This window comes from Telopea speciosissima, chromosome 7 (genome assembly GCF_018873765.1).
Source record: "Telopea speciosissima isolate NSW1024214 ecotype Mountain lineage chromosome 7, Tspe_v1, whole genome shotgun sequence".
Taxonomy (NCBI): Eukaryota; Viridiplantae; Streptophyta; class Magnoliopsida; order Proteales; family Proteaceae; genus Telopea; species Telopea speciosissima.
The window spans coordinates 18,183,245-18,203,456 of NC_057922.1; the positions used below are offsets into that span (position 1 = coordinate 18,183,245).

The 20,212-nt window shown below is 39.5% G+C and overlaps 2 protein-coding genes and 2 non-coding genes across 6 annotated transcripts; 1 reads left to right on the plus strand and 3 right to left on the minus strand.

The window, feature by feature from the left end:
- Positions 1–132: 132 nt before the first annotated feature.
- Positions 133–215, minus strand: TRNAL-UAA. The gene has a single exon. It is a non-coding gene; the product is annotated as a tRNA-Leu (tRNA).
- A 1,733-nt stretch (positions 216–1,948) lies between these two features.
- On the plus strand, positions 1,949–2,145 carry LOC122670214. Its single transcript, XR_006334188.1, has one exon. It is a non-coding gene; the product is annotated as a U2 spliceosomal RNA (small nuclear RNA).
- A 579-nt stretch (positions 2,146–2,724) lies between these two features.
- Positions 2,725–5,601, minus strand: LOC122666702 (non-specific phospholipase C2-like). Its single transcript, XM_043862751.1, has 3 exons — positions 4,449–5,601; positions 4,153–4,332; positions 2,725–3,052 (listed from the first exon to the last, which is right to left on the minus strand). Exons 1-3 carry the CDS (start codon positions 5,551–5,553, stop codon positions 2,733–2,735), a joined length of 1,605 nt encoding a protein of 534 aa, XP_043718686.1. The 5' UTR covers positions 5,554–5,601; the 3' UTR covers positions 2,725–2,732.
- A 4,264-nt stretch (positions 5,602–9,865) lies between these two features.
- Positions 9,866–18,325, minus strand: LOC122666701 (protein SMG7-like). Of its 3 annotated transcripts, none has more exons than XM_043862749.1 (7): positions 18,166–18,325; positions 15,794–15,910; positions 14,116–14,721; positions 13,848–13,970; positions 12,477–12,700; positions 10,419–12,346; positions 9,866–9,952 (listed from the first exon to the last, which is right to left on the minus strand). In XM_043862749.1, the coding sequence occupies exons 2-6, from the start codon at positions 15,863–15,865 to the stop codon at positions 10,441–10,443; spliced, it is 2,931 nt and encodes a 976-aa protein (XP_043718684.1). In that variant the 5' UTR covers positions 15,866–15,910; positions 18,166–18,325; the 3' UTR covers positions 9,866–9,952; positions 10,419–10,440. The 3 variants fall into 3 exon arrangements, with proteins under 3 accessions (XP_043718684.1, XP_043718685.1, XP_043718683.1); XM_043862750.1 differs by having other exon boundaries at positions 9,866–9,943; positions 15,794–15,937; XM_043862748.1 differs by having other exon boundaries at positions 15,794–15,937.
- Positions 18,326–20,212: the final 1,887 nt, after the last annotated feature.

Below are 20,212 nucleotides of genomic sequence, written 5' to 3' on the forward strand. Positions count from 1 at the left end.
CTTCGGATCCTATCATTGAGATATGGTGCAGCATATTACTTATTTTAGTATAAATCAGAGTATAAGGGCAAATACAATGTAATAAAAAATTTCATGTAACTCGGTCATGGAGATTTAAATTGACTTGTATTATGCTGGCTATGGGGTTCGAACCCATGCGCACTTATGTGCAGAAGATCTTAAGTCTTCGCCCTTAACCTCTCGGGCAAACCAGCTCGTATAATGTTGTTTTGACCCCATAAATATGTTTAGATAGATTTGAAAGGCATAAATCATAGCCGCACACCGTATTAGATAGGGTTGAAATTTTGTGGTCTAGCAAACACAAGATCATCCACTCACATGCCAAGTTTCAACCTAAGATTGAGTTTGCCAAGTTGTTGAAAAAGCATTAAAAATTCAGGACTACCAAAGAGGGAGGGCACACAGACCACCAAGAAAATGCGTAAGAGCATACATCATTACATGGAGGCTAAATGATTGAATGTGAATCTAAAATTTGACATATGACCAATTCTAACAATTTCCTAAATATTCATATAATTAGATCATTTATACTTTTTATCGTCTTACATAATAAAAAAATTAGTGCATAATCTCGAGATTCCATTTATATCTATTATTAGAAATATTTTACAATAAAGTATGGGGAAAGTTTTCATACATGGCTGAGTAAGTCGTGTATGTGATTGGTTGGAGTTTCAAGACATTAATTAATGGGTGGGGGTTTATGACTTTTCAACTCTTTATCAGAGGGGACACGACCGTGTGTGAAAACTTTCCCCATAAAATATTAAAGAGAAGTGTTTCTATGCGTCATAGTGCAAACCCTTTCTCTCATATAACCCACCAAGTAACAGCATTCTTCACTTGTTTTCCAACGGTCTTTGTTATTCACTAACAAATAGACCCAACTTGTTCAAATAATTTTTTGTAACATTATAGAAACATATGGTGTATTACACATTTTTCGTGGTTTTTCAATACTTAAAAATCATTTGGCCATAAATGTTTTTGATCCACTTATCTTCTAAATTTTGATCCCATAGAAGAGTCATTTAGGCCCAAAATTGACATCTGCGCAAAGGAGAGCCACTCTGCCTCCCAGTGCAACTTTGGGCCCCAACCGACCTTTCATGTGGCTAAAATATGCCCTTGGCCACGCAGAATCCACATTCCGCTATTATGGGAGAGGGATAGGCACACGCACACTGTCCGTGTGCGGTAATCTAGCGAGCAATACCAATGGAGAGAGGGATATGGGTAGTCATTTCAACGAGAGAAAGAATGGGTGCTAGCTTATGGTACTCCGGTGGTGTCCCCAACCTTTAGGTTTGGCTGATAATTTGTTATGAAAACATTTTAAATTCATCTTTGGGCCTTCTTTTGCATCTGAGCCAGCAAGGCCCACCTTACCGGAGTTATAAATCTGATGGAGAGAATCTCTTCAACAATGGGATCTAACCCTACGATTCGAGTGTGAATAAGTATTTCAACCTCATACAATAGTAGGTGGAGTTAATGATAGACCCACATCATATCATACGGGTGAAGGAAAACTTAATCCAAGTCTGAATATCATAACCCATGTGCCTTTTAGGATTAAGTTTCCCTCCACCCATAGAGGACAATTCACCCATCATCCTAGGGTTCACAAACCTCTCCTAGGATTTTAGTATGTTTTAAAATACCTTCTCAATATCCTTTCCCCTACTCTCCCGCTCTCTCCCGCCTTCCAGTGAATGAGATCCCATTCACCGTGGATGGAGGGAAACTCGATCCCCTACCAATTATGATGGATGCAAAACAGGTTGGATTTGGGCTTACATCTCCAGTGACCCATACCACCATGCTCAGGCCCGTGGAAGTTTAATCCCACATCGGAAGAATGGAAAGGTAGCACAAAAGGGGTGGCATATAAAATGAACACAAAGAAGGCAAAATAAGCATACCTTTCTCGGCCTTTTGGCTAAGATCAAGTGTAGTATCTGTTCTTATCAGTTTAATATCTGATACGTGGGCCATCGGCTCACATGATATTAACTTAATTTTTCTTTGGGGGAGAGCCCAACACGGTAGCTTGCTACCGGGGTTCTCATGCGTCGCCCATGCGTTGCACTACTGCACGGGCCTGGCGCCCCCCGACCAAATCTATTTGTAAAATAATTCATCTAGTTAGTTTAATCCTCGACTTGATTCGTAGGATGTTAAAGATTTCACATAGGCAATTGGATGTAAGCTTTGTCGGGGTGTAGTTTTATATTCGATTTAAGATATATAATGTAGAAATCAAAATCAGGCCAAAAATAAGAACATATTATTAAAATCAAATTGATTAGGTTTTAGGTCTTATCACCCACAATTATATTTCACCAATAAATAATATAGAATTGAAGCCCAAGTGTCTGATGAGATGGTGTGGGCCTATTCAACTCTTCTGTATTGGCAAGCCTTCCTATGTTTTCAAATGAAAAATCAGCTAAAATTTGTTTCCATCCTCTAAGTAGCTGATCTTTCAATGATCTTCAAAAACACCTTTCTAACTCAATTTATGGCATTTTCACCACCTCACAAGATGAAATGTATCTGATACAAGGTCCAAGTGAGCCGAACCGGCATCGGAATTGTCCTCAGACGATTTTGATATGGATTCAACCGGAATCGATTAGAATCGGGCCTATATATTACCAAGATTTACAGTTTGGTGAATGTATTAAGTAGAATCTTTTTCTTTATGGGTGGTGTATGATGGGTTTTGAAGAAGATGATGATCTTGTGGTGAGAGAGGGTCTCATCTTGACAATCTGTTCTTCATCCACACCCATTCTCTTTGCAGAATGCACTGCTTCAAAGAAACGATTGACAGCATCTTCAACATATTGTTTACCCTCTTTGACAGTCATTTGCTTCCCAATCTTTTTAGGGTAAGTGGTTAAGAGGTGATCTCCTTTCAGCACAGCCGCAAGATGGATTAGTTCCTTTTGGAATTCACTCAGCTTTGCATCTTCTTTGGCTTCACCCTTCCTTAGCTTCACTGGAGTTGGCAATTCCACTGTTGCACCAATTAATATTAGTGGTATTATAATATCGATACACAAACTAAAATAATGTAAATTAAGACTATGTTCGGACCAAAATTCGGAATCTGGATTCGGATGGGATCAGAATCAGCCTGAAAAGATTAGAAATCGGGCATAATCTGCACTAATTGTAGATTCCGTACATGGATCGGTCGATTCGAATCAGCTGGAATCGGGTTCAGCTTTCGAAATTATCAGCCTTTGGTTTTGATCACGATCCTTGTTTAGAATGTTAAATCTAGATAAATATGGTAGGATAGTCCAATCTATAATTAGATCATTAGAAGCATCTGGTCATATCGTCAATGATATCGTCAATGATCATAACCGTTGATCTAGGGAAGTTTATGTTGTTCTGCGGAACCTACAAACGATCGCAATAATGGAAGAACACACACACAAACAAAACGATTTACGTGGTTCAGCCAATGTACCTACATCTACGGGGATGATGTTTTTTTTCTTTGATCGATGAAGTAAAAAGGAATACAGAGTGTTTTTGGCTCAGGCCTCTGTTACAATCCTTAACCCTAAATACCTCAAGCAACTACGAAAACATGACAACAATAACAGAGACGAAGTTACACAAAGCAGTGCCGCAACGGAGGCTCCAAAAAATAGTCCAATCATCAGAAGGCAAGACACCACGCCTCAATAGTTTAGCGTTTATCATGCTTTAAAATGTTAAATGAACAACCGTGATCCAACTCAAATATTTAAGAACAAAAACTCAATCATGATAGTTGAATCATATCATTCTAATTGGTATCTTTCAAGAGATATAGAAACTTAAGGTCATTTGGTTATGTACTTATATGGGTTGTTCTGGTATCTAGGCTAGGGCACCCCAAACATCAAGTTTCAAATATGAGGTAAACGTACCCCTTTGGCAAACGACGGTGTCTGGACCTTCGGCCATATTAGTCCCTAGTCACGCACATAGGCCCATCAACGGAACATATCCAATCACAATTGAGTAAAATAGGGATTTAACATAATCCAATCACAGTCCATGAAAACTATGAAAGTTGAAGATATTACCAATTAGGAATAGAAGAAGAGAATATCAAACCTGGACAATCAGTTCTAGGCTCGGCCCTGCCCTGAAGTATTCCTTCAAATGTGCCAGCCCATTCATCCCTCCTCGTCAAGAATGGTGAAGAGAGGTTGAAGAGCTTCTTCACAGTCGCAGGTATGGATGAATGCTCGAACTCTGATGTGGGGAAGGGTGACCCATTGGGCCCATGAACCACTGCATTATCATCAAACCAAAATCCCTAAATTAATTTTCCAATTAAACCCAAATAAGGAAAAAGAAAACTGGGTGTGAGAGAGAAAGAGAGGGAGGGTGAGATTTGTGTGACTTACCAGTACCCTTGTTGATCCAAGGGGAGACGACAATGGTTGGAACCCTAACACCCAACCGGTCAAACCCAAAGAAGAACGGTTCAGGCCCAACCACAGCATCCGGACTCGGGACACCACTCACCGGCGTAGCCACATGATCATAGAACCCACCATGCTCATCATACGTTATCACAAGCATTGTCTCATTCCACTGTGGGCCCGTCCTCAAAGCCTCATAAACTTCCTTCACCAACATCTGCCCATCATACACATCATGCGACGGATGATCATCGTTCGCCGGCCACAGTATCGTATCAAAGTACCGCTGTTCCACCACAACATAATTCGGCAATCTCCCCTCCTTCGCATCTCTCTTAAAGAACAGATCGTACGGTCGAAACTTCATCGCGTACTTCAGCTTCCTCAGATTCCGATAAAACAACGTCGTCGGAAGGTTTTGATAGTAAATCCCGAAACTGAACCCGGCCTGGTCCAGGTTCTCGAAGATGGTTCTTTGTGGGTAACCCAGAGAGAGAAGAAATCCGTCGTTGCTGGTGGCGCCGTGAGAGGTTGCAGAGTGCACATAGAGCCTGTTCGGTTGGGTTGACGCAGGTACCGCAGCGAACCACCGGTCGAAGACGGCGAATTCTGAGGCGAGGGCTTTGTAGACAGGGACCCGTTCAGGTTGGAAACCGGACATGACGGTTTGGGTCATGTTGAGAGAACCGGTCATGGCGAATGCTTGTTGGGCGAAACCGTTCATGGATGGAAGAGTAGTGGTAGTGGTGATGTTTGTGGCGTTTGAGCCGAAGATCTGTTCGAGAATAGCTTGGAAGGAGTGACCGGGATCTGGGTCGATGAAATGGGATTGATCGTTGAAGAAAATGAGATTGGAGTTTGGATCGGCGGTGGAGAGAGGGTTTGATTCTGTGCCGTTGACACCGTTGATTTCAGGGTTTGTCTGTTTCATCCATCCGAGCATGTGGTCGAAGGAACGGTTCTCCATTACTAAAACCACTACTGTCTTGATGGGACCTGCAAAGGAGGAAGAATTACAGAGGAGGAGGAGGAGGAGGAGGAGATGGAGAAGGGGTATGGAAGGGGTTACAGAAATCTTTGTCGCCATTGTTATTGCAGAGCAGAGAGTGAGAAATAGAGATGAAGTGTGAAGAGGGCCGAAAATGATCGACTATACTTTCCAAAGCTGAACCCGTGAGATGTTTTCATCGTTGTGCAGTTGTCTTTTACGGGAAAATCTGACGGGTGGGATCTGGATTGGCTAGAGATAAAAGGCAACTTTTATTCCGCTTATGACCCTAGATTTTGTATTTTCATAAGTTGGTATCCTCACTCGCTCTCTGTATGTTAGATTCATAGTTTTGTTTTTTTATTTTTGTAAATAGATCCATAGATTTTTTATTTTTTTTTCCGTAAACAATAGATTCATAGATGGGCAGTAAAAAAGCGGTTCCATTTCAAGCTAGAGGAGTAACGAGAATGGGGACATGATTGTCAATATACAAAATATCGTGGTGGCAAGTGGCAACGGAAAGAAAAATAAGTTTTGAATTTATTTAGTGGGAATAATTAATATTTATTTTATTTTCAAATCAAAGGAATTTAATTTCAAAATAAAATAAAATTTAGGGGGACAGCTCTTGCGTGCGTGTGAGGGCCAATGGAAGAGTGCACAAGGGCATCAAGTGGGACATCATTGACACATTTCATGGACAGGGTGGTCATTTTACTCCCATGTGTCTGGGTCTAGGGCATAGATTCCCATACAGTTATTTTTCCCTAAATTTATTAGCTAAAAGAAAAATGTTCTTAAATTAGTTTCACCATCATGTGACTATCCTTATGGTTTTAATTCATGGTATCAAAATGGATACGGGCCAATTCCGAAATTGATGTCATATCTGATACATATCAGGCAGTTTTGCCGTCAAAGATAATAATACTGTACAATTTTTACTTTTCCCTCCATTTGTATCGTATAACCGATTTGGTATTGACCAATTATCGATATCAATGTCAACCAATCCAATAACCATACCTAAAACCATGAGAGTAATGCAAAGATTACAAAAATTTTCACTATAATATTGATTTGATAACACTTACCTTCCTTTTTGCTTCCCATGCAATTAGGGAACTCTTATAGAAATGTCAAATTGGCAAAATACCAACCCGTCAAAGTAACTAACCAGCTTGTACAGAGTTTCTAAGGCAGCGTTTGGCATGCATTTTCGGTTGATTTCGCACTCTTAGATGACAAAAATAGTTATTTTTATCGTCCGAAAATATGAAATGGAACAAGAATGCATAGCAAACACAACTTAAGTAAGTAAATAAGAATTTCATTTGAGAGAAACCAATTTTATCTAACAATTTGTGAAACTCAATTAAGAGTCTTTAACATGTCTAAAAGTCCAATAATAATTGTAAGGGGAAACCCCGTAGTAAGTGCATGGTTTGGGCAAGTTTCTGAGGCCTCTTGTTTTTTGATGTCCAGAAGCTCGCTTTTGGACAAAAAAGGGAGGGGACCAATTAGAGGCACTAGGAATCTGGGATATTGTATTCAAGAACCGAATTTATTTGGTACATCTTCTTCTAGAGAACATATTCCAGTTTTATTACATGGAATCCAACCATTGTACAGATTGGTTTGTACCGTAAACAGTTGGAGAAAATGTTGAAAAAATGAACATCTCTCTATTGGGGATTGATCTCAATTTTATCCTTATTTTTCATTAAAAATTAAGTTTTTTTTTATGATGATTTTAGCCTTGATCCAAAACCGATGCCTGCTTTAGGATCAACCAAGTAACGATGTCGACCTTGATCGATATCGATCCGATCCAGTCGATCTGATACCAATACCTCAATCCATGCCCTCCATAGATAAATTTTGGACTTTTTGGCATCCTATACTTATCGTGGGCGATGGAAAGACCATGTTGAAAACCCTTAGATTCTTTTACCTTGCAGCACAAACTCTTCAATATAAAGAAATATCAAAGAGGATAAATATCCCCAAGAAAAGGAAAAATTTCTTAGATCTACGAGATTAAAAAAATAATTACAAGATAAATATATTTAAAATTTATTTTACATTCACAAATATAGATTATGAAAAGATTTATCTAATCCTCAAATTAGTTAGTACCCGTCCCCCAACAAGAAATAAAATTAAATTTTATAAAATACCCTTTAACATCACTTTTTTCCATAATTTAAACTTAAAGATAAGAGTTATTAACATAACTGATAAACTCAAAAGAGCATTTTTTTGTCCATAATTTAAGCCTATAGGCATAAAGCTTATTAACTTAACCGATAAACTCATATGGGAATTGTGCAAGTTTAATTCTATTTCTTGTTGTGTTTAAATTATGAAAACAAAAAACGATCATTAAATTCACAAAATTAAATCTGTATTTGATGGATTTGGGTCCTCTGTGGCTGGGGTTGAGCAGCCATTGTGTTGCCCTCAACTCACAATCCGCCACATGGATTTGATGCAAATCCAATGGTTGGTAGACAATGTCCGGCCTGACATTTTTTGAATTTTAAAAGGTAATTTTGAATTTTAAACTCATCTACCAACCATTAGATTGACATCAAATCCACACGTTGGCCTATGAGTTGAGCGCAACAGGCCACAGAGGATCAAAATCCGTGTTTTGTAATGCATTTGGAGGTGATAAAAACAATTCAGAATGCATTTTCCATGTAGAATGAGTTCCAAAAATGCATATTGAATGCAGTCTAAAAGAACGAGAAATATAGAAAACAATGTTTTTCTCTCTATGGTCGTTCCTGCCGTCCTTTGGATGGTCCGTGGGGGTTTCCTCAGGTTTCTAGCATTATGTCAAACCCTATTTCCTTTCCTCTTAAGTACATCTACCGATATGTTGGGATTCTACGCGAGAGCCCCTTTCCAGAGGCTCCCACTACTCCGAGATCTGGGGAGGATCATATTGTAGACAGCCTTGCCCCTTCTTTCATCGTGACCACTTGATCACAATGGAACAACCTTTACCATTGCCCCAAAGCCCACCCTTTAGATGCATTACCTCAATGGGTTTTGGAAAAAATGCTTCAGCTTCTCCTTAACCTTGGGCTTTTTCAAAAGAGAGCACCCACTGTGGGATGAAAGGGGTATCTAATCAGGTACCTGAGATACAAAAGGATTCACTTATATATATATATATATAGGGAGAATGTTCTCTGGGCCGCAACGGCTGCACCCAAGCATATGGGGCTGCCACTCAGAGGGGCAGGGTGGTAATTACGACCACCCCCATGTGCCTGGGCACAGCCTGTGCTACGGCACAGAGAACAGCACCCCATATATATATATGGGAAAAAGACCTCTGTCCAATAATGTAGCCTACGCCTGCACTCCCATGAGTCTATCTCTCTCCTCCCCATGTGAAAAGACATCTTTGCCATCTTGTTTTAAAGAGGAGAGAGATAGACTCATGAGAGTGCTGGTGTAGGCCACACTCCCGTACAGAAAACTGCTTCCCTCAATATATATATATATATATATTTGATCAACAGATTCACTTATACAAAAGGGGGAAAAATTAAAGATGGCACACTGAATATTACAAACTAGATTATATAAGATGTTATTGCAAGTTCCAAATCCATCCAAATCAACCGACATAAAAGACTGCTTCGAGTACCATCGAGTTATTGTACTAAGAGAAATTCGGAATCTTATATTATGGTTCATTAGGTATTTATCATGCAACGTCTCATTGGGACCTTTCTCCATAGCCCAACACCTCCCAAGCAACCACAAGCACTGATGCTCCTCTGAAGGCAGGCAGCAGCTGCAAACCTATGCGGTATCCCCACCTAGTAGGCTACTAGGGCTGCTGACAGTGATGATGAGAATGACAACCGAACATTGCTCCAACAGCAAGACCAGTTCCACAGTCTAGTAGAATAGCATGGAATCCTCTTCACTTCACCAAATTTCTTGAAACAAGTGCTGCTAAACCCATCCAAGATGTTGATGAACGCTATAAATTTCCAGCCCATCGACAAGGCATTTACTTAAAAGAATTTCCAATCAATTTATTATCCGTTCACCATTTGGGTTCCTTCAGTTTGGGAAGCATGACACATGCTGCAAACAAAATAAGAGAATTCTCAGTCTACCTCAATGAATAAGGTGCCCCTTGGTACCTGCTCAAAAATAAAAAAATTCGACTTGAAAGTACACCGGATTCAATTTGGAAGCATGACATATTCTGAAACAATTGGCAGAGGTGCTTCAAATTTTATTCAATTTGGGATAACAATGACCTAAAAAAACCTGACATTTTCACGTACACAAGTAATAAGCACAGTGACTCACCTAAATCAGAAGCAAGTGCCTGCAGCACTCCAAAACCATCCATGCTCCAACAGAAATTTAGCAACATTGAAAAGGTGGCTGGAAAGGTGGAGGCTGAGATCACTAGCACCAGGCCACGGAAAGATCACCATAACAGATTCTTGATAACCTCACAAACACAGAAAAATTCAAATCAGCAAAGATTATCAGTGCTACAAAGTTAATTCCGCCCCCCACCCCTCCCTCCCCCTCCCCGTCCCCCTCCCCGTCCCCGTCCCCGTCCCCCTCCCCCCTTTCTACATGAATCTGATTATCAATACAAAATGTGGGGTATGTGTGGAATAATTATCACCTCCAATTCCTCACATAGGAGCGGAAATGACCACCCTATCCCACCTTGGACAGTGTTTGGGCAGGGGGTAGGATGGTCATTTCCACTCCACTATGAAGAATTGGAGGAATTGGAGTGGGCAGCAAATTGGAGGGGATAACAATTCGAATGTATGGAGGCGTAGGTGTCAGCTGATTGCAAGGCTCGAGCCCAGTATCAACATATACAATACCTAACTTAAAAAACATGAGAAAGAATCAACCATGAATCTAAAGAAAGGTTGCAGGAGAAAGCAGTTTCTTACCATCTATGCTCTGATAAGGACCTCACACAAAGAAACGACCAGACCAGAGAGATTGTCCCTGATATTGCTCAGGCTGCGGAGTAAATTGCTGATTCCCATTCTGGAGCTGCAGCTGATGCTGCTGTCCCTGGTATAGTTTCAGTTGCTCCTGAAGCTGGTACTCCTGCCAGGTTTTCTGATTTTCCACTTGTACCTGCACATTAGCTTGTTTTCCAGGAAAAGGAAAGCTGATTGTCCCTGTCAAGCCACTGCTGTTCATGAGATGTGGGGTCAAATTTGTCATGTGATTTATGGAGTTCTGTGTAATGCCTTTGGTCGACGATGGAAACTGATATCCATCCAGCCAGCTATAATCATCCATTAGTGAATTCTCATTCTTCAAATCTGAACCCGCCATGGGTTCATCCAAATTCTTGGAAGGAACATGACTAAACCCTGGTGGAGGCCCAAAATGCCTAACCGGTCGACTCACGGGGTTCTTTCTTGAATTCGGTGGAAAGGCTGAGAATGGCTTCACCATAAGACTATCAACAGTAGCTCCTGATGACATAATCGAATCAAATTTGGATGGTATTTCAGTTTCTGTGGCTTTTGTCTGACCAGACAATACACTTCCATTGGTTGTATTCACAGGAGGAAGGGTGAGTGAAGGCGCATGAGACTGTACAACACTGAAGCCACCCTGCAAATCGAGTTTTGGCTCTGGCACATTGCCAGCAAAGCTGATATTCTCAATCCCATTAGCAAGAGAATCCTCTGGTTCCACAAGCCACTTTGAAGCACTTGCATTAATTGGTTGCATTTGTTGCGGGACAATATTAGCAAAAGAAGCAGGTGGTCGAGAACTGAAATCCAAAGCACCATGCAATGAAAGATTATTGAGAGGAGCTGAAACAGAACCCATATAACCGTTCCATTCACCTTTAGGAACATTTTCAGTAGGCTGAAGGATCTCATAGGAGGGCCACTTCGGAGCATCCATGCCAGCAGGCTTCTCAGCAACAGTTGGCTTAAATACTATCACTTCATCCTCCTCTTCTACTTCCACATACTGTGCTTTTGGTTGCACAATACCCAAATTCAATTTTTTATCTGGTGTCAAACCATTTGACATGGTTAAATCCGAAGTAGCAAGCATGAAATCTTCAGACATTTGAGGCTCACAACCAATAGCAAATTTCTTCAGCTTCTGATCAAAATATATTCCTTGCTGATCAATCCGTACTACATTTGCAAGGGCTCTTCCTGCAGCTATAATCCTTTGCACACGAGCTTTTTTCTCCTTATTCCCATCATCACCGGCAATGGAATGCTTTCTCGAGAAATCCAATATCAGCTGCGCTGGAAGAATAGGCAAGAACCCCCTCAACTCAAAATCTTCCCACAATGCAAGTCTGTTCGCAGTTTCCCCTTCCTCATACCGGCCAATATTGAAAAAGCAGGTCTCATCTTTGTCATCATCAACAGAGACTAAACTGTTCAACATGAGCTTGTTCAGAAAGGATATGCACTCGTTCCAAAAGAATGATCTAGCAGCAGCTTGTTTTTCCTCAACTTCACTGCCAACTGCAATATCTGGTCGACAAGCTAACCATTCCACAAAAACCAAAATACCAGGCAGGAGATAACTTGACGAGGGATCATGCAACTGTATGCATCTTTTGAGGATGTGTCCCATAAACTCAAATGCAGCAGTAAATGCATTCTGAAGTAGAACTGAACGCTGTAATATCTCAGCATAAGATTGGCCTTCAGCGCCCCTATTCACATTATGTACCGTGAATATAAGAATTGCTACAAACCTAACAACAAGAAGCCCGTTCTCAGCTGCATCTGAACCAAAATTAAGCTCCTCTTCTGGCCCAGAACAAAGAAGTTCATCTAGATCACTGGTAACTGAAGAGAAGACTTCTGCAAAGGTCTCCAAGCTGAATAGATACAAGAATAAAAAAACAAAAGAAAGTGTTACTTGAACATCAGAAGACATAGATAGCTAGAAAGCCAAATCATTATAACATGTAATTAGAAACAAAATTTTCATGTTTTGAGATTGGAGACCTAGTCCGTGTGAAAAGAACGCCATTTAGCCGGACAAATTGAATGCAGAATGCTTTAAAAATCTCAGGTATAGTTATCTCCTTGTTTGAAGTGACTTGAGTTTTGGTATCCTTTGATAAAACCTTTGCTTCCCCTTTTCCTCTTCCTTTCCCAGTCATTCGCACAGGAACTGCCTTAACAGAAGCCTTCGTGTCCCTAGGTAGCTGTGAGTAGGTCTGACGGTTCTGCAACAGAGACAATGTACGTTAAAGACAAAATATATTGGGCCAGCAACCAAATGTATCCACAGTTGTCAGTAAAAAAATCCATCGGAAATACATGCATAAAGCAATAACACAGCTCAATCTTTCACTTCATCTATCACCTCCACCAACTCCTAAGATCAAAATGGTCGACAAGCTCAGCAGTCCATTACAACAGTTATACACCTGTGCTTTTCCATGTCCTTCTCATTCTGGAAGCCATAATGGAAAAGACTTTCTCGGTGTTTGTCTACAATCTCCATTTGTTCACTTTACAACACAGTCTACCATTCTCCAATTCCCCACTACATAACCTTCCCCATTAAAGTCACTTAGGCTTCTTCCCAATCTCTCAATCAGAAACCTAAACTGATTTTCGCATTTTCAAAAAAGTTATACATCACTAACACATTCAGAAATTGGCGTGGCAGATTTAGACAAACCATCTGATGTGTCAAATTTAGGATTCGTAGAATCATTAGTGTCCCCAGGTCTACAGCAACACTGTATTTCACCAGAGACTGACTCTTCTTCAAATGCTAACTGTTGAAATTCCAATGTTCTACTCAAAGATTCCTCTTATCATACAGGGAGGGGTTATGAACTGAAACTAATCAATTAATTGAGATAATATGGAAAATTAAAAGTGGCATGCCATCTCAGCTTCTACAAGTAAACTTGCAAAGGCTGTCTATATTCCTTAGCTCAAGTAGCAAACTCATTCTCATGCATAGTACCATATGTTGCCACAAACATTAAGTTAGAATAAACAAAAAAAAAAAAAAAACCAAATCAAATAGACATTATGGATAGTGAGAGAGCAGCAGTATTTTATACAAATAACAATTCTTTGATACCGTGTCCGTACATTATACAATGCTCTTATAAACCAAAAAGAAATTGAAGACTACCAACATTTATACATATTTATCACCATAAATGTATCTATCAGTGACAAGCCTATAGCCATCTACAGTTGAATAAGTGGCATACATAGAATCCAGGACAACTTTCACCCACATGATAAACTTCCGAAACTCAACCAAAAAGAGAAGGATAAACAAGGGCACTAAAAACAACACGTACAATAAACACATATTCATACTGATTTTCATGCATAAAGTAATACCTTCTCAAATGCAATAATCAAGTTGTCCCTTGCAGTAGAAAAAGGACTATCCACAGCCAGACTCCTAAAGTATCGGTAAATTGCCACCAAATCATCTCCTGAATAAGAAGCCAGTATGGCAAGCTGAGAGCAGACAAAGGATGTATACCATGCAAAAGATTAGAATCACAACAGAACAGAGAACCGAAAAATACGGGAAAAATGGATATGCGATACAAAATTAGTTCAGAGCTAAGTTCAGCATAATGGAACTAAAAGAGAAAAATACCTGATGATGGGGATTGCCACTTGAAGGCCACAGTGAAGCAGCCTGCATATAGTAACTTGAAGCAGCTGTATAATCACGCGTTTTGGAATCACCCTCTCCATACAATCCTTTGTACCGTGCAAGGTCCCCCAAATATATCAGACAACGGTGACAGGACAACAAGCCTTTCTTCACCTCAGTAGACTTCTTTGCATCTTTTGCAAGAATGGTTTGATTCTCTGGATCATCAGAGAAATAACCCAGAGGCAGCCCATATTTTGCTCTAATCTTCAATATTAGATCATGATAAAATCCAGTTGCTTCTGAAAGAAAGGTTTTAAACTGAGAACGGATTTTAGCAATACGATCAGGACGAGCAGGGCCTTTCCGACCTGGAGAAGTGCTCGACACTGTAGAAGCAAGAGCAGCACTGAAATGTGCTCTCAGCTCCTCAATTCTCCTGTAGTGCAATTGCCATAGTGCATACTCTATATCATGTTGTTCAGAAAAAGCATGATCCTCAAGAATTATGGCTTCATAGTTCTCACGCATCTGTTGCCATGCATTGGGATCTGAGGGGACTCTTGCCCGCACTGACTTACGGCGCTTATTCTCCAACTCAATATTCTGTGTAAATAATAATTTCAATCAATACATAATACCTTTAAACATGAAAGAAACTTTATTGGAAAGATCCTTCACTTCTAATATCAACAAAGAGAAGTGAATATACGGCTCACATGTTCTGACCTCTATTTCAATGCTCACAAAAAAAAAAAAAAAAAAAAAAAAGTGATAGCCCAATACTGTTAAGGTTGAAACGTCATCCAATTTGCACACCTTCATATCTCCAATGTGGAGGAAGGGGAAGTGCTGAAACTTAACAAAATACTTGTCTGATAAAAATAAGTTTTAGCACTCCCGTCTCCGTCCAAGGATACCACAAATATTTGTATAAAGTCCCAGGCGAAAAAAGATGATAAACATCTATCAAAATTTCAATAAGTGTCAAACTTTAATTCAATTCCAAGAATAGAATCAATTAACTTTTAACAGTTCAACTGCCATGTAAATCCTTTGATATGAATAAGAAATTCCTTCCCTAGGGTAAAAGAAAGCAGACAAAAAGGATAAAAAAGTATACAATATCTAACATCTCCTGCTGCCAGCCAACTAACACATCCTCCCCTTACAGAAATGACCCAACTCCAATGTAAACTACCAGGGCAACAACCCTCCATTTCTCAATCATAATAAACACCACAAACTCCGCACCAACAATCTCTCCTCTCAATTCATACTCTTTTAGAACATATCAGTCGTGAAAGCTTCGCCACAAAAATCCCAGAAATCATAACAAACAACCAAATACATATATGCACATTATTAATTAATGAATGTGTTAATATCCAACAGACTTTTTCCTATTATCAGATAGTAACAATGTGATAACAGAAGACTCCCATCATTTCAAGCCAAGATGAAAGAATGGGTGGGGAAAGTATTGGCAATTAGTTTTTTTTTTTTCCAAAGATTGTACACCATCCTTGTGATCCAAGATCTGGCTTACATAGGACAAAACCCACATCCTTGAGCAACCAGAATGAAACAACTTTGTTTCCTATGAAAATGCAATGCATTGTAAAAAAAAAATCAGATTTAAAAAGAGGCAATGTGTTCAACAAAAACAATAGCATACCTTGTTGTAAAGACGTTGGACAAGCTCCTGTGATGGAGCAGCAGACAAGTTATCCATCGGAACAGTCATCATCCATCAAATATGTTCAAGATGCACTCCACTTGCAGGACAACACAACTTCAACACAAGCAAATATTATTAAATCTGCACAAAACCTGAATTCATCACTTAAAAAGGGGAGCAAAAAGTGTGTAATCGATGGCAACACTGAACCAACTACTTCAATTTATTTCCATAATTAAGCAAATACAATTCAATTGTTTCTTACAATTATGAAGATATACCCTCCTCTACCAGCGTGACATATAAATATTACCCTGATCATATAGAGTTAAAAAGCAAGGCAAAACAGGGGAGAACTGCTGAACTGCAAGCATCTGAAATTTTTTAGGCGTTGCACTGAGAAGACAACTGCTGATGACATGGAATATGTTTGGACCACCAGATCATGGTAGTTTGCCAGGAACACAACTAAAAATTGCTTGTCTATGGAACATTTGGTAAATTATAACAGAAGGAAAATGGCAGTAAGATACCTTTCATCCCTTATTGATAAAATAACTACTCTGATTTACAGCTTCAACAAATATTGTCTTCTATTTGATGGAACCAAGCTGGTGTACCTTTCTATTAATTTTGAGTAGTAGCAAGAAAGATGCCGCATAACTTCTGAGACAGCTAACCTCAGCTTCCAATGAACTACACCTAAAAGAAAATGTTTCTTCGACCCAGACACTCCTGAAGGCTCTGATTGTTTAGGCGTAATTTTCACTTTGAACATGTAAAATTTTTCAAAATGTAAAATTTTACGCCGAAAAGGGGAAAAACATTTTATTCCACGCTTTTTTTTTTTGGTAATTGGGAGCTTTACATATATATTTGATAGAAGGGGAGGGGATAAGATACCAGCCAAGAGACTCGAACTCAAGACCTCTTGGTGAGCATGGGCATGAAGCGCACCACGGCTCACCAACTGAGCTAAGCAATTGTTGGTATTCCACGCTTTTTAAATATATCAGGATCAGGAAGTCGATATTCAGATAATGGTTCCCACTGCCACTTCCCCAATCTAAAAAGGTTTTTTTTTTTTTTTTTTTTTTTTTGGGGGGGGGGGAGGGCAAAGGGGATCATTTTAAGGGGTAAGAATTGGCTTTTATTCTAGTAAAAGAGGGGGTGTCTTCAAGGAGGCATCATGGCCTTAATTCGATGGCTCCCATGCTTATTTGGCAAGACTATCGATATGTGAGGACCACGTGGGAGTTGGGATGATTGCGCATGCAATTAATAGGCTGAGTTGGTACTTCAAATTTAGCCTCTTCATGGTACAAAATTGTATGGTACTCTTTTGATGTACCAGACAACTTTATGAGCAGTCTCTTTTCCCCCTCTTGCATGGTTAACATTCAAAACTTGATTCCGAAGGCAGACCCATTTTCCCTTTCACCATTCAACTTTCAGCCACTCAAGATTTTCCTAATACTCAATTGTAACAAATATGCCATAGGAAAGATAATTCCAACTAGCTAGTAGCTACGTTGGATGATACCACAAATATATCTTTTACTAATACTATCCATCATCAGAGTCAAGTGAAATCCATATCGGAAGCAGAACCAAAACCAAGAACTATCAACAATAATACCATATAACTAAATAAAGCCTTAGCCCAACTCAATGGGTCAGCTACATGAATCCTGTTTTGCCTATCAACTCTATAAAAAATAAGACTCCTGAGCAGGTTATTTTTATCAAACCTATTGTATTAAAACAGCAGAATGATTTTTTTATAACAGAAAGCAAGATTGGTTTCATTTAAAGATAATATTCTGGAAAAGGTTCAGATAATGATCATGAGAATAATGGAATTTTCTTTGCCATTGACATGGCTTGATAAAGAAAACAAAGTATCTATCAGCTTTCAAATCCCCAGCAAACGGCCTTGATCAAACCGCGTGAAACCTTCTGACTGGCAGAAACATAATCCAACAGGAGAAATACCCACCAACAACCATCATTTAACAATAAACTCACAAAAATCAACAAAATAATTCAATAAAATGCTAAAAGCAAGACCGCAAACTTACAACACGGTGAAACTAAACAATAAATTTGATAATATGAGGAAATTTTTCTCCTTTTTCAAGCGATCCTATAAAATTTTCCAAGAACCAATTCCCTTTTATGATTATGCACTAAAAACCTCTAAAAGATTTATGTTATCCACCATAAATTTTCCTAAACAAAGAAAAGGAGGAGGGGGGCATACTAGATCAAATTTTACAAAATAAAAAATCTCAAAACACAGCAGATACAAGATCGGATGCGGTGCAGCCTTCAGACGAGAGAGTAGGAGAGGGAGAGAAAAATCTAACCTTTTGAATCAAAGCGAAGGAGATCTCGAACTCCGCTGAACAGGTCGCGATCGAAACCCCTCTTTTGATTATTGATTTTTCAGATACCCAAAGAATTCCCCGTGAGTAGAGAGAGATTGAATTGGGGATTTAGGGAAGGAATCTAGGGTTTCAAGTGTTTTTTTTTTCCATTGAACAAGCTTTTCTTGCGTTAGGTCCAGGCGCCGACGACCCTGACTCCTTATATATATTTACCCCTTTCTTCTCTCTCTGCCTTTTTTTGGTTTTTTTGGTTTTTTCTTTTTTGGGTAGACTTATAGGAGGAGTAGGAATCGGTTCGGGCAGTGAGCCGGACCGATTAACTCGACTATATATATGGATGGCAATGAGAGGGTTCTCTAGTAATTTAACAGGCCGATCAACCTCGTGAAATCCGCTACATTGATGGGTCAATCTACGGTGTCCACATTGTGAGGTGCAAATGCCACATCGAATCGTGATCACCCATCGTTCGCAAAATATCACCGCTGGATTGGAATAAGTAGTTGCGCTGCTACTAATGTCTAGATTTTAATTTGTCGTTGCTACAAGATCCCTACTCCCTACTCCCTATTCGCTGTCGGTCAAATGACCGTAACACACAAGTAGGGGATGGCATGGATCTTCGCAGAGCCTAATAAACACCTTTTCGGGGGAGCGCAGGGGCCACTCACGCTGGCATCTCTGGGTGAAAATTCTGCCTTTCATGGGGGTTGGGGCAGTCATTTTACTCCTACTTTTTTATCACATTTCAAAAAAATAAAAGGGTTCTAGTATTGTATTACGATTGGAAAACCCCTCATGTTCTTGAAAAAGTTCCCCTCTATCTATCGATCATTATCACCTACAATTTTGACACCATCCAATTCCCTACAATCCCTCACATGAGAGGGAAATGACCACTTACCCATTGCCTTGGGAAGCGTGTCCAGGCAATGGGTAAGTGGTCATTTCAGCTCAGGCAGTGGGTAAGTGGTCATTTCAGCTCCCATGTGAGGCATTGTAGGGGAATTGGAAGGTGTCAAAATTGTAAGAGATAAAAATTCCTCTATCTATATACAGTTCACCGTTCATCCTAAGGTTGACAAACTTATCTTAGGATTTTAGTATGTTCCAAAAATACCTTCTCCATGTCTTCTCCTGCTTATAGCCTATCCTACACCTATGATGAATGGATTTTCATTTACCGTGGGTGAAGAGAAACTCAATCGTTTAATAATTAGTCTGGCTTTAAAAACTTTGGCTTGTATTATATTAATAAATTGATAAACATACCATTACCATAGCCCATGAAGTAGCATTTTCATGCTAGGCTAATGCATCGAAAGGATACTATGAAGAACAATGCTACCAACTGTTTATTTTCTTAGCTCTAATAAATTATCATTTTCATAATTTTTTTTAAGGGGAAAAAAAAAAAGATAAAGGGCTCTTGAGCCCGAAAAAAAAACCGCATTGTGTAGATGGAAGAAGTTACTCTGAAAGGTAATGGAAGCGCATACGAAAGCATCATATGGGTTGAATGTTTGCCTTTAATGAGGGTATATAGGGCGGTCATTTCACTCTCATGTGTTTGGGTGCAAGAGCCACACTGCCTTTCAGGCTTACCATAGCCCATGAAGTAAGAGTTCACACTAGGCTAATACATCAAAAGGATACTATGAAGAACGATGCTACTAACACCATTTATTTTCTTAGCTTTAATAAATTATTTTTTCATAAACTTTAAATAAAAAAAATAAGATAAGGGGTTCTTGAGCTCGAAATAAACGCGTGTAGATGGGAGAGGTTTCCTTGAAAGGTAGTGGAAGCACACACGAAAGCATCAACAGGGGCTGAATTTATGCATTTCATGAGGGTAGGGCAATCATTTTCACCCCCCATGTGTTTTGGTATAAGGGCCACACTACCTTTCACGCTTCTTTTTCCCTATATATAGACCTACTTAGATCACTAGACACCAGTGCTCCAAGTAGTTAAGACCAAAACCAGACCAATAAGCTGACCGATTCCAAATTTAAAATTCAGA

What these genes read in the sequence shown, in the direction of transcription:
- LOC122666702 (XM_043862751.1), bottom strand. Translation starts at nt 5,553, where the DNA reads ATGGCGACAAAGATTTCTGTAACCCCTTCCATACCCCTTCTCCATCTC. An exon ending in TTGGATCAACAAGGGTACTG is followed by an intron (nt 4,333 to 4,448) that starts GTAAGTCACACA and finishes ATGATAATGCAG; the next exon opens with TGGTTCATGGGCCCAATGGG. An exon ending in GCCTAGAACTGATTGTCCAG is followed by an intron (nt 3,053 to 4,152) that starts GTTTGATATTCT and finishes TTGGTGCAACAG; the next exon opens with TGGAATTGCCAACTCCAGTG.
- LOC122666701 (XM_043862749.1), bottom strand. Translation starts at nt 15,865, where the DNA reads ATGATGACTGTTCCGATGGATAACTTGTCTGCTGCTCCATCACAGGAG. An exon ending in TCCAACGTCTTTACAACAAG is followed by an intron (nt 14,722 to 15,793) that starts GTATGCTATTGT and finishes TTATTTACACAG; the next exon opens with AATATTGAGTTGGAGAATAA. An exon ending in TGATTATTGCATTTGAGAAG is followed by an intron (nt 12,701 to 13,847) that starts GTATTACTTTAT and finishes TCTCTGTTGCAG; the next exon opens with AACCGTCAGACCTACTCACA.